This window comes from Kogia breviceps, chromosome 17 (assembly GCF_026419965.1).
Source record: "Kogia breviceps isolate mKogBre1 chromosome 17, mKogBre1 haplotype 1, whole genome shotgun sequence".
NCBI classification, from domain to species: domain Eukaryota; kingdom Metazoa; phylum Chordata; class Mammalia; order Artiodactyla; family Physeteridae; genus Kogia; species Kogia breviceps.
The window spans coordinates 73,644,905-73,658,018 of record NC_081326.1 but is presented as its reverse complement, the minus strand read 5'-3'; the positions used below and the strand labels follow the sequence as shown (position 1 = coordinate 73,658,018).

The 13,114-nt window shown below is 49.7% G+C and overlaps 1 protein-coding gene across 2 annotated transcripts in view; it reads left to right on the top strand.

The window, feature by feature from the left end:
• Positions 1 to 13,114, top strand: part of COL22A1 (collagen type XXII alpha 1 chain) — a 247,900-nt gene that overhangs the window by 187,492 nt on the left and 47,294 nt on the right. For both annotated transcript variants that reach the window (XR_010837384.1, XM_067017097.1), the window contains exons 44-46: positions 1,227 to 1,274; positions 7,213 to 7,326; positions 7,710 to 7,763. Coding sequence is in view for 1 of the 2 variants with exons in the window: in XM_067017097.1 (XP_066873198.1) it covers positions 1,227 to 1,274; positions 7,213 to 7,326; positions 7,710 to 7,763 (216 nt within the window). In the remaining variant the exon portion in view is untranslated. The remainder of the gene's footprint in view (positions 1 to 1,226; positions 1,275 to 7,212; positions 7,327 to 7,709; positions 7,764 to 13,114) is intronic.

Here is a 13,114-nt window from a genome sequence, read left to right as displayed (position 1 = left end):
GAGCTCTCCGTGCGGGCTAGTAGTTCCTTCAAAACCTCCAAATCTGAGTCAGTCCAACCCCAATCTCTCTCGGGTGTCCTCTTGAAATAGACCAGAGCGTTGATAGAATACTTGAGCATTTCAACTCAGAAAACAGGCATTCGCCCAGCCACTGCCAAGATTATCCTATGCAAACGTATACGATGCTACTGTCACATGGCTTTCTGTAGCCACGGGATGTGGCAGAAACCCCATGGGGCCAGGGAGGGAGGGGGGGTAGCCGGGGAAAGTGTCTCGTTAAGAGGCTAGACTGGATTCATAATTCATAAACCCAAAGTCAAACTTAATCAGAAGGAGTCGGCCACCACAAGTCCGATTGTGGCCACAGAGGAAAATCTGGAAAATCTAGAGGAAAATCTGCCACCTTCCCTCTGGAGAGTGGATTCTCTGGTACTCCTTTTCCTCTGCAAAATTCAGAAGTTTGCCAAGTAGCACACCCGTCTCGCAATTCTTTCCTAAGAATCCCTTCCTCACTTTAGTGTCTGCCTTTGAGTTTCCACTTCCTTCCCAGCTTCACGTCCCCTGAACCCCAGTGTGAGCCCAGCCTCTGCACCGCTCGGGCTCCAGGCTGAACACAGCCATCACGTGCCATGTTCCACCTCACCATGGGTTTGAACGTGAAGCCAGTGGCCCACAGACTCCCACACACCTTCAGAGGCTCCGTAATTACTCCTGGTTTCTGAAATCTCCTTCCTGAAGTTAGAGACTTCCAACTCATAATGACGAATGAGGTTGAAAATGCTATTTCACCTACGAGAGCTGAAGACATTGCTTTAAAATCATGCTGGATTGTGAATGACTGGTAGCGACAGTTACTACCCATCTGGGGAATAAAGGGCCGTCCGCCCCTCTGTCTTCGGCAGCGCCCATAGGACCTATTGGTTTTGGTGGAAGTGGGGAGGAGAGGCCACCAGGAGAAGAGAAAGGGCCAGAAGAAGGAGACCAGGGACCTGAAAGGCCGATGTCAGACTCAGGACTGGCAGCCCGTGCACGTGGGCTGCCAAGTCGTTCTGTGGCTCCCGAGCGTGGGGTGTAGGCAGGGCGCCTGTCATCCTGTGCCTGGCACGGCTTCGTCACGTGTTACAGCTTACATTTTGAAGGCTGCGTGCCGTCTGAAGAGGCATGGAGTATGCAGTGTGCATGCGTGTGTGTGTATTGTCTGTATTTATTGATTCTTATTTTGACAGGGCCCCTCTCCACTACTGTCTCCAGGGGACATAAACCTCTTGGTTAAGGTAAAAGCATAAAATAAATGTGCATGCATTTTGAAAATGGCGATGGGGGGATTAGAGATCTCAATAATATGTGCTTTTCTTTTTTGTCTGAACAACTATGTTATAATATTAACAATGATAGCAACATTTGTTGAGAGCTCACCGTGTGCCAGCAGTGTGCTAAAATCCGCTGTCCAGTATGGCAGCCGCCGCTGGCCACGTGTGTCAATTTAAATGTAGGTTAATTAAAATTAAATGCAATGAGCAGTTCCGGTCCTTGGTCACACTAGTCACATTCCAAGTACTTACTCGCCACCTGTGGCTAGTGGCTACCTTACTGGACAATAAGATCCATCATCACGGGAAGTCCTCCCAGGCAGTGCTATGCGAAATGCTTCCCGCGTGTCTCCCGTTTGATATCCACGGTCACTCTCTGATGTTGGTACTATTTATGTTCTTGAGTCACTGTGAGGGTCAGTGACTTTATGGGACTCGAGTCCACTCCTCACTGAGTCCGGAGGCTGACCTTTGACCCCACGCAGGAGTGCATCCTGGAGTTCCCAGAGGACGCCTGGGCGGAGTCAGACAGGCGGGGTGGGGTTTCTTCCGGTGCGAGGTGCAGAGTGCAGGTGCTGGGAGGTGGAGCCGGCTGCGGGGCCCTTAGCCAGGCCGAGTCCAGACCGGAGCGCGCGCAGTGCGCTCGGGCTCCGAACCGCGTGCGCCTCGCCCACGAGCGCCAGAAGACGCGCCTTGGGCGCAGCCCTGCCGAGGTAGCGCTCGGAAAGCTGGACGCCCGGGCGCCTGGGCGGGGGCCTCGGCGCGTAAAGAGAAGAACTGGGGAAGGCTGCGAGCGAGACAGAGGCAGGGTAAGGTTTGCGTTTCAGGAAGGGCGGTCCTGCGGCTGTGCGCGTGCGGGACCCTCTGCGCCTCGCTTGCCACGCTTTTGTCTTAACTTCGGGTGAAGCTTGACCCTGGGTTTTGTGTGACCGCCCTCTCCCTCGCTTCCTGTATTCTAAAAACCACTTGGGAGGTGTCGTAAAATACCTGCCGCTTGCATGAGAGCGAGGGAGGAGAACAAAAGGGAAGAGAAATCCTTCTCAGAAGCCTGGGCCTTTTCATCTTCTCTGTACATTGAGATGCCTTGACGGAAAGTTACACATTTCATTGGAAAATGAGTAGTAATAGAGCAGTCTTTCCTGATTTTCTTTGACAGGAGGGAATTCTGTTTTGTTTTGTTTTTACAACAAGGGCATGGCAAGAATTCATTACCTATTGATTCCAGCCTTGTTTATTACAGGCGTTTACGTTCTCGATCATTTTTTCCTAACTGTGTCCCGCTGGAAAGCCCTGGGTTTGCATCGGGCCCTGTCTTCCCCACCCCACAGCCTCACCAAGGATTTCAACCTCAAGGTGTCCCAGTCCTGATGGCAATGATAATAGGGGTGAATGCTGCATGGGTTAATGCTTTACGGCTCCAGCATTAAGACAGGTATTTAGTCAAATCGATACTTCTTAGCTGTTAAAGGGTGCAGCTGTGTTCCTCAGAGCACCCAGGAGCCGCAGAGAGAATGTGAGCACCTACATTCAGGGAAGCATCTGAGACTCCCTGGCCCTACAGAGCTGTTCTTTGCCTGGAAGCCCTGTGGACAAGAGCCTGGGCTCTGTGGGTTTGCCCAGGTCTGTGAAGTCAGCTATCCTAGCTCCCTGTTTTATAATCACGTGCTGCCGTCTTGATGATGATCTGGTCCAGGTGGGCTGGTGGCAGGACCCTCTCTTGCTAAGAAGGTATCTTTTATTACAGAAAATTTGCCTCATTCTGATAGTTGGAAAACTGCCTGGTTAGAAAGTTTGTCTTCTAGGAGTTCCTGTTTAATGAACTTCCATAGTTGGATCTGTGCCCGGGGAGGTCATCCTCAGGGCCTCTCCACTAGATGATTCCCTGGGGTAAATACTGCTTCATCCTATCCTCACCAGCAACCCAGTGGGTGGGTACTATTATGTGCTGCATTTTACAGAGCAGGAGATTGGGCACAGAGGGGTCAGTCACTTGTTCAAGGCAACAGAGCTGGATGGTGGTGGAGCAGAGACTCAAACCCAGTGTGACCGACTCCACACCCTCGTGCCTTTAGCCCGTCTGCTCTCCGGCTTCATCTTTGCATGCGTCCGAGCTTCCTGCCACCTACCTGACGGAGGACAGGCAGGGAGTGAGTTTCCTGCCTCTCACCTGGAGGTTTGAAATGTAGGCTCCACAAACCTTTGGCAGGAATCCGCAGTGAGGATTCAGGAATCCAGCAAGAACTTGCATGAGATGATCTGGAGGTGATTTCTATGCCTGGCAGAGACTCCAGCACTCCTCCAGTTGTACACATTTGATTGAGCACTTGCTTGATATGCTGTCCCACTCCAAATACAGTGACACAGCCAGCCGGGTTCGCTGAAAATGTCTCAGGAACAAGGAAGGGGATGGAGGCGAGACGGAGTCTGTATTTACAGATTGGAGCCCTGCAATGTGCTAGATGCCTCACATGTGTTATTTCAGTTTCACATCCCTCTCCTGAGGTGGGAGAATGATCCTTATTAACAGATACGGAAATAGACTCAAAGGGACTAAGTGACTTGCCTGAGATGACTCAGTTAAGTGGAAAAGTTGGGAGTCAGTATTGATGGTCGGGGCATCTGATCTGCCAGTGGGACAAAGCAACAGATTTAGGGAGGAAAATAACACCTGGAACCACGGTGACACGTGTAGCAGCTGAAATTCCTGTGCTGTCACTGTGTGCCTGGCATGGTATCAGGCATTTTCCATTCATTATCGCATGTATTTCTCCCCAGACCCTGAGGTTCTCATCTCTCAGGTAAGGGACTGAGGCTCGGCGAGGTGAAGCCGTGATCCCAAGTGGGCAGAGGCTTTGGTGTGGTCTGGGCAAGGCCGTCTAGCTGGAAGCAGAACCCTGGCTAGTGACGGGGAGGGAGAAATTTCCCCCTATAATCCCTCTCGAGTTCTTGTGGCCAGACTAATAATAAAACTGACACACGACATTAACGGAAGAAAAATAAATACATTTTTAATTTGTGCACATGGAGGTCTCATAGAAATGGGACCTAAGATGTGGCCAAAACAGGCAGCTTTTATACTTTTTGGATAAAGAAACAATACATTTGTGAGGAATTGACAGGGCCAAGAAACTTAGGTTTTGGGCCCTTAATTAGTGAAGAATCTAAACGGAGCTTGTACTTAGGGTAGTAAATTTAAAAAGGTTTTGTTTATACAGGCTTCTCTGCCTTGAAATCCCTGTTTCTGGGGATAAAGTTGTTCTTCTACCTCCCAAGGCAGGGAGGGTACTTTTCACATTAGAGGTTTATTTCTTGCTTTCAGGGAGACAGAGAGAAGGGCCAGTGTCCCTCTTGCACTGGCCATTTCTTACGTATCTTTAGTTCAAAATTATATGCTATTGAGACATTTGGGGGCAGCCCACCCTGGGCCCCGACACTAGTGTCGAGGCATTTCCGGTAGCCCAGGTCAGGAGGGACTGGGGGCCCCAGGAGCACAGGAGCCAGAGTGAGCATTGGTGGGACAGCAGGTGGGGGGCTGGTCTTGCCCTGTGCTCCCTGGATTCCAGGACCTGACCCAGCCCCCCTCACTGGCAAGTCCGGGGGCTGCTCTGGTCATCGGGGAGCAGCCCGACACAGAACGTGTGACTGAGACGCACCCAGGCTGAGTTACCCATGCCGCAGATGGAAAAGAAGTTGGAAAGCAGTGACGTTTTGTATTTTGCTCAGATACAATTTCTTTATGTTGTGGATCCCGCTGCGAAGAATGGTTCCGCTTCACTCTTGCACCCACCGAGTCCAAAAAAATCTCATCCTGTGCGCGTTGTGGCCATGTTTGACGGCTGCATCTCATTTTAAGGAACTGTAGAGAAGGTCTAGGAATAGACGAGATAGATGAGTTCTCCCCAAGTCTGCCATTCTTCCAAACAAAAAACAGCAACTGGAAACAGTATCCTTCAGCTGCTCTCATCTGCCATTTCTTCATGTAGCCCAGCACCTGGTACTCCGTGTCCTCCAAAAACGCTCAAGCAGCATCTGAAACCACCACTAAAGGAAGATTGACTCTGGGCGCCAGAAGGTCGGCGGCCAGCTGCTTGGTGGTTGGTTCCCTCACTTATGGAACTCATGCTCCGCGGAAGGTTATTTGCTACGAAGTGGACATCCAAAGATAAAGCAACTCTACCTCTGTTCCCTCACTTATGGAACTCATGCTCTGCGGAAGGTTATTTGCTACGAAGTGGACATCCAAAGATAAAGCAACTCTACCTCTGTTCCCTCACTTATGGAACTCATGCTCTGCGGAAGGTTATTTGCTACGAAGTGGACATCCAAAGATAAAGCAACTCTACCTCTGTTCCCTCACTTATGGAACTCATGCTCTGCGGAAGGTTATTTGCTACGAAGTGGACATCCAAAGATAAAGCAACTCTACCTCTGTTCCCTCACTTATGGAACTCATGCTCCGCGGAAGGTTATTTGCTACAAAGTGGACATCCAAAGATAAAGCAACTCTACCTCTGTTCTCGGAGAGCTAACACTTTTTTGCTTGCTGGAGAGGGCTTGAGCTATAAACAGATCTGCTCAATAGTGAGACAGGTGCTTCCAGAGCGGAATTCCTGGGTCCGTGGGAGCAGGAACATACGCCCAGTGTGAAGCCGTCAGGAAGCCTTCTTGGAGTAGGACACGTCTAAAGGATCTTCAAATGTTGAGCAGGAGGAAGTACCTAAAAGGAAGGAGGACTGTTCAGAGTTGCTTTTTGGATGACGAAAGCCCTTCCATCCTGAATCAGAGACCGATTTGAATGCCAGGTCACCTGAAACATCACCTGATTGAATATGAACAAGTCTTTGCCCATCTCTCCAGTGGAGCATCCCAGAAGCCCGAGTTAATGCGTTTGTTTGTGTCGGTTGGTACATGGAACCGTGAGCCCTTCAAGACGTGTGCTCGTTGTGGGCTCAGAGCAGAAAAGCACAGTGCTTAACAGTGAGGGAGCTGCTGGGTAGATACATGAATTCATAAGAGCCAAAAGCACTGGGAATGATCTGCCACTGTGCTGAGAGACCTCTTTGTTTTATCTCATTTAACCCTCATAGCAGGGGGAGAATCGGGGAGGAAGGGAGCGAGGGTTAGAGAGACGGGCGTGGAAGGAGCAAGCCAAGACCCTGGGGTGCGAGACGGATGAGAGTGTGGTCAAGCCTGTGAATTTTATTTGCTGTTCACTGTGCTCCAGAATGTAAGATGTGGGGGGGGGGGACACAAGCTAGAGAACCTGTTCTCTGGGCTGAGAACTTTACATTAGCTCCAGGGACAGCACTTACCTGCCTCAAAGGAGTGGAGCAAAGCTCCATTCTGGGCAACAGTTATTCAGCGCCTCCTTTGAACAAAGAATAATGCCAGGCATGGTGAGATTTGGTGTGTGTCACAGCAAGAGAGTCCCAAAGGTGGGTGCCTGTTGCTTCCTTTTTTTGCTGCTTTGTTCAGAAACCTCTTGGGCAAACCCACCAGACAGAGAACGCAGCTCCCAGCTCTGTCTTGTCTCTAGTCTTAGGGACAGAGCATGCTATCTTTAACAGTACTAAATGTTTGCATTAAATCTGTACTGTGAATGTTTTTAGACGCTCACAGACACTGGTACATCTTCGCTTTCGACATCTTCATCTTGGGCTACATTTTAGCAGTCTGGCCAGAAATGCGGTAATAATCCAGATATATCAGATGTTTCAGTGCTGAAATCTAATTTAAGACCAAGGGAGAAACATGCAAAGTTTGACACAAGCTATGTGGGTAGTGACTCGATCCACCTGTTTCCTTTTCATCATTTGCTGGCTTCTTCCTGTCTGGAAAGGTGGGAGCCGTGGGCCACCTTTCGTTGTATAAGTAACTGTACTGTTTTTGCTCTTTTTCTCAGGATGTGTGCAATGACTGTCCCCCAGGTCCCCCAGGCCTCCCTGGTCTGCCAGGTTTTAAAGGGGACAAAGGTCTCCCGGGAAAGCCAGGGAGAGAAGGCACAGAAGGGAAAAAGGTAAGGAGAAAAGGGGAAACTTAGTTTTTGTCACTGTAATGGAATACATCACTTGGGAGACCTCAGCACCGCGTCTGGGACACAAGGGGGGGATTCTACGCAAGGGCCCAGAAGCGGGAGGTAGGGCCATGGGGGCCCTTGGGGACTGGCTCTCATACCAGCTGCCACATTGATGGTGGGTGACGGCCATGAACGCACAGCCGCCCACCTACGCCCTTTGCTCAGACCCGCGGTAGGGTGGGGCGGGGGACAGGGAGGCCGGTGGGAAGTCAGTGAGTGCGTGTGTAAGAGGGTGGCTTGCCGATGACTCCAGGCATGGGGTCCAGACACTCACTCTTGCTGTTTTGTTTTGCTTTGTTTTTTCCCCGTTATTCCTGCTGCAGGGAGATGCTGGGCCCAGAGGCCTCCCAGGGCCCCCAGGAACAGATGGACCACAGGTCAGTGAGCGTTCAAAAAATCATGGGCGTTTATTCGCATCTCACTGGTGAACCAGCGTTTGAGGAAGAGTGACGTCCAGTGGAAAGGAATAATGATTTTAAAATCAGAAAATCCAAGTTCAGGTTCTCTCCTTAGCACTGACTATCTCAGTGACCATGGGAAGGGGCCCTTGAACTTGTTGAGTCTCGGATTGCTCATAGACACATACTTGAGTGGCTGAAAGTATAGATGAGCTACCAGATAGGAATGTGTAGTGCCGGTTAAGACATGATCTTTGGGGTCAGACAGCTCCGAACTCAAGTCCCATCCCTGAGTTGAGTCTTCGGAGCTGTGTGACCTTAGGCAAAATTCTTGACCTCTCTGGGCCTCAATTTCTCCACCCACTAACGATGCGAATAAAAACCTCAGAGAGAGGGAAGAGTTGAACAATATCATACATACAAAGAACTTGGCACTCAATAAAAATATTAGGAAGGAGCTCTACAAACGCAAGTGGGTATCATGAACTCTCACATAAATGACGAGACACCCATCTAAAATGGGCAGGATAGCCTGTAGTTTCACAAAGCCAGGGAGACTGGCCTGGGAGGCAGGAGCCGTAGAACAGGCTGCGAAGCTCTGGCTGCCAGAACAAGTGTCTTTGCTGTGGCTGTTTGGGCTCTGGGTGGTGACAGTATTTACCTCTAAGGGGAAGAGAGTGTGTGAGTGTGGCATACAGGCAGGGAGCGCGTGATGCGGCCCTGGGGGCTCCCTCTGGCCCCCTTGTCACCTCTGTGCTGCTGGAAACTCTACGCACTGCTCTGCCCCAACATTCAGGGACACGTGTCACTGTGTCTCTTCTGGTGGCCTGGCTGGGACACGGTGTGGCTCATCTGGTGGGAGATGCAGCAGGAACTTGTCAGCAGGAGAGAGACCACAGGAGCAGCCCTTTGGGGTTGGAATCCAGTCTCAGCAGTGACCTTGGGCTAGCTTCGTACCTCTCTGCCCTTCCCTTTCCTCCTGGTACCCTAGGGAGTGTGAGAGCAGAGACCTTACAGGCTCCGGCCCTGACGGCCGCTCATGAGATGCCCCCACCAGCACCTGTCACATTGTAAGCCCTCTGTCGATCTTAGCCTTCATGCTCTGTCAGCCCCTGGGCCAGGACTGGGCTGAGGACCTGGGTGGAAAACGTAAGGGGAAGCCCAAATCCTCCATAACCAAGATAAATGAGACTCTAATGTGGTATTATGAAATGTTTATTAAAATGAGTGCAGTAGATACATAAGGAACAAAATATCAAAATGTTAAATAAAGACGAGACCCAGGGCTTCCCTGGTGGCACAGTGGTTAAGAGTCCGCCTGCCAGTGCAGGGGACACGGGTTCAAGCTTTGGGCCGGGAAGATCCCACATGCCGCAGAGCAACTAAGCCCCGTGCGCCACAACTACTGAAGCCCACGTGCCACAGCTAATGAAGCCTGGGCGTCTAGAGCCCGTGCTCCACAACAAGAGAAGCCACCGCAATGAGAAGCCCGCGCACCGGAACGAAGAGTAGCCCCCGCGCGCGGCAACGGAGACCCAACACAGCCAAAGATAAATAAATAAAATAAATAAATTTATATTAAAAAAAAAAAAAAGACGAGACCCAACCTACACATGAATCCCTCACTTTCCTTGCCTCCCCCTAATCCTTGCCCCTTTGGAGGCCTGTATTTATCTACATGTTCGTATATCTTGCTCATCTTGGATTATTTTGCATTAATTTTGACTTATAAAAATATGGCCCTAAAATATTCTCTGTCTTGGATCCTGAGGTTTCCCGGGGCCCCTTACATTTTGCCCCCCAGCTGAGTGCTCACTTCCTCACCGCAGGCACAGCCCTGGAAGATGGGGTTGGAGGTGGTATTATTACTATTCAAAGGCAAGGAAGCAAACAGAAACACGGTGGTGTGAGAACAAAGCCAGGGGCCTGTGGGGTGTCAGGATGGAAAGCAGCCAGATCTCCCAGGCCCTGGCTGGCAGGTTAGACATCTAGTTGTTATCCAGAGACACTGCAGTCTTATAGGGTTTTGACAAGCCTAAGACTCCTGCTTCAGGAACTATAGATGTCAGGTCTCAGTGTAGATGGAACAAGAGACTCTGTCCGGGGACAGTGTTAGGTTACGAGACACCGGCACAGGCCAGCATCCTCTGTGCGGTTTGCTGAGGATCGCCCTTCTTTTCCGGGGTCTTAAATGGTGGCTAACCTCGTCCCTGGGGGGTTCTGCAGGGGGTAATTCCAGCTGACCCTCATGGGCAGCCCTCGTTGTCCTCTTGCCAGCTGCTGGGGGCTGCCTCCAGCGTGGAATGACCTTTATTCAGAGAAACAGAAGCCGATCAATTAAACAGATAAGGAGTCCCCTCCGCTGAGCAGGAACCATTTTCTCCACCAGCCCGACTGCTCCTGAAGTGTTGGTGCCTCCGAATGCTCTGCCTTTGTCCTTTTATAATTCCCTTCAAGGGAGGGCTTGTTCCTTTACAGAGTCAGAGAGAGCCGAAGAAAGCTTCCACCCAGGAAAAGGACAGAAATCAGTGCTGCATCTGAAGGACGGGGTTCTTTTCCCCCCTTGGAAGTCCACGGTGACTGTGAGAAGTTCTCGGGGTCCACACTACAGAATGAGCCCCCAGGGGACGGCAGGAGACAGCGCACCTGGTGTGTTAAGGGCCAAGGGCCAGTTCACCCGCTTTGCAATATTGTCTCCTGCGCTGGTGAGCGTCGTCCTCTAGGAAGTAGAGATGTTGGTCCACTTTACGAGAGTGGGAGACGAAGGTTGAGCAAGACTGAATGCCAGTGTTACGGAACCAGCAGGCGGTGTAGCCGAGGTGAATCCCTGCTAGTCCAGCCCCTGGACCCGCACCAGTTAGTATGCTGTTATAGCCCCAGTAATGCCACCAGCACCGGCAGCAGCGAGGACGGCTCCCCACGGGGGAGCCTAGCTTACTAATTATAAGACTTGGGCAACTTTGGCTTTTCTGAACCTGGGGCCCCTCAACTGTAAAAGAAGAACCAGGTGGCTCATCTCACAGAGAGGATGTGACAATTAAAACAAGGAAACATTTACAAAGCACCAGGCGTGGCGCCCAGCACGTAGGAAACGTGAGACGCGTGTAACTGTGGGAGGTCCTCATAATTGTTCCTCTGTTTGAGTTAATAACAACAATAACAAATTTCCAGGAGAAGAGTTCAACGATCTTAAGGAAAATACTGCCATGGGGCAGAGGTCACCTGTGAAGGCCACCTGGAGTGGGAGGTGGGGTTTTAGTTGCATTGGAAAGTTAGGCAGTGCTTTGCCAGGCATTCTTGGGGAAGAGTTTTCTAGGCAGAGAAACAGCAGGCAAAATTCCAGGGACAGGGCTTAACTCTGAGAATAGCAGAGACTTAGTAATTTGAGAAAGTTTAGGCCCCGCTCTCAACAGTTTGTAAACTCCTGGAGAGAATTACCTGTTTGATGGATTCACAAAAGCCAGCATCCTTAGAGCAGCCTCTGCTGGGAACATGACCTCTAAATGATTGTTACAGTATGCACTTAGCAAATGACGGTGTTGAGGAAATATAATTAAAAACTAAACAGAATCTTCTCCCAAACCGGAAAACCTGTCCACAAAGGAAAGCAGGGAAATACTTGTATTTTTGTACAAGCCTTAAGCCAGAGTATTATAAGGCATCACAGGCAATTTTGCTAAGAGGTTGTAAAGACAAAGAAATCTCACCCTTTTCTATGGCTAAGCAGCTGTGTCCTCAGGGATGAGCAATAACTAGGTTTCCTGTAAGAGGACCGTGTAGCACCGTTTCTCAGGTTCATCCTAATTCACCTGGCAATCGGGGTGATCATCTGCTTTAGTGAATTCGTTTTGTACAAAAGAAAATCAAACTTCTCTCTGCAGCTTGGAACAAGGGACCGCGAAGTTAGACTCCTACTTTCCTTTAGAACCTGGGAGACGGGGGGCTTTATTTTCCTTGTTGATTCCATTTCAAAGAGATGTTCCCGGGTCCTTGAGAAACACTTTCCTGGGTCCTAGAGCTGGCAAAAGGCTTATTCAGCTTTGAAAAGGACTTACATACATTTCAAAGAGACAGAGCAGAGAACTCACAGTGTCAGGTTTTCTGAAGTAAATGCTCTAGTAAAAGGGGTTGTGGTGGGAGTTTCTTCCCTTCTTTTCAACAGGAAAAATGAAGCCCTTCCATTGCCCCTCAATAAACGTGTACTGAAGAGAGCTGAGCTAGCAAAGTAGTAAACTCGTAATGTCCCTGGAATGTAAACTCCAGGTGGGCAGGTGGTTTTTCGGTTTTGTTGTTTCTAATCTGTTGCGTGTTTTTTTTTTTTTTTTTATTGCTGTATTCTCGGTGCATAGAAAGATTCCCAGAACATGGTCAGCAAAAGGTCAGTTGGGCTTCTAGGCTATAAATCTAGTGCTCTTGACATTCTAAAACCAGTGCGACAAGGCATCATGACCTAGGAAAGTAACTAGGTCAGGAGGAGGCAGCTTGGATACAGACAGATCTGGATTAGATGCCAAATCTTATTTCTTATTACCTGTGTGACCTCAGGCGAATCACTTCACCTCTCCGGTCTTCAGATTTCTTATCTCTACACTCTGGTAATAACCCCTGCCTCACTGAGTAGTTTTCCTGGCTAAATTAGATAACGTGGACGTATTAAATACTGTTTTGCATGAGCTCAGGATATACACAAAGACATGCGTGAAGTGGGATCTCGCGTGGATGCCCTGGAAGAGCACCCGGCAGAGCAGGGTCTCCTCTGCAAATGTCAGTCCTCGTTCCTGGAAGAAAGTGAGTCAGGCTTGGGGGCGGCTGTGTTTGCTTTGATCCCCAGCTGCGGCAGAGAAGGAGGCAAGGACAACTGTGGAGATCCTTGAGCTGCTGCCATTTAGTTGCTGTGAGAGGAGGGTTGAAACCATTCTAAGCCCAGACTGAGGACTGGAAATGGAAAGGAAACCATTTACTTGTAAGGCAGTCGTCCTAAATGTCGGAGAAGCAGTGAACTATTCTGTCACTTCTTTTTATTGAGATTATAAAGTGGCCTGCAGACAGTGCTGGCTTTATAGATTTTAAAGCAGTAGACATAATTACATGCAAAGGTGTTGGAACAAATGCCCTTCCCCTCTGAACCTTTTTTTTTTTTTTTTTTTTCCTCTACACAAAATCATTTGGCACTTTGCAGGCATTAGAGCACCTGACCCTCCCAATATACCGAAGGGAGGCAGCCAGGGTGTTATTAGGTAGATGTTGTCATCAGTGAACTGCTGATGTGGTACAACAGTCTGAATAGGAAGACGACTGGGCGTGATGTTTCAGTGAGAGAGTTGTAGGGT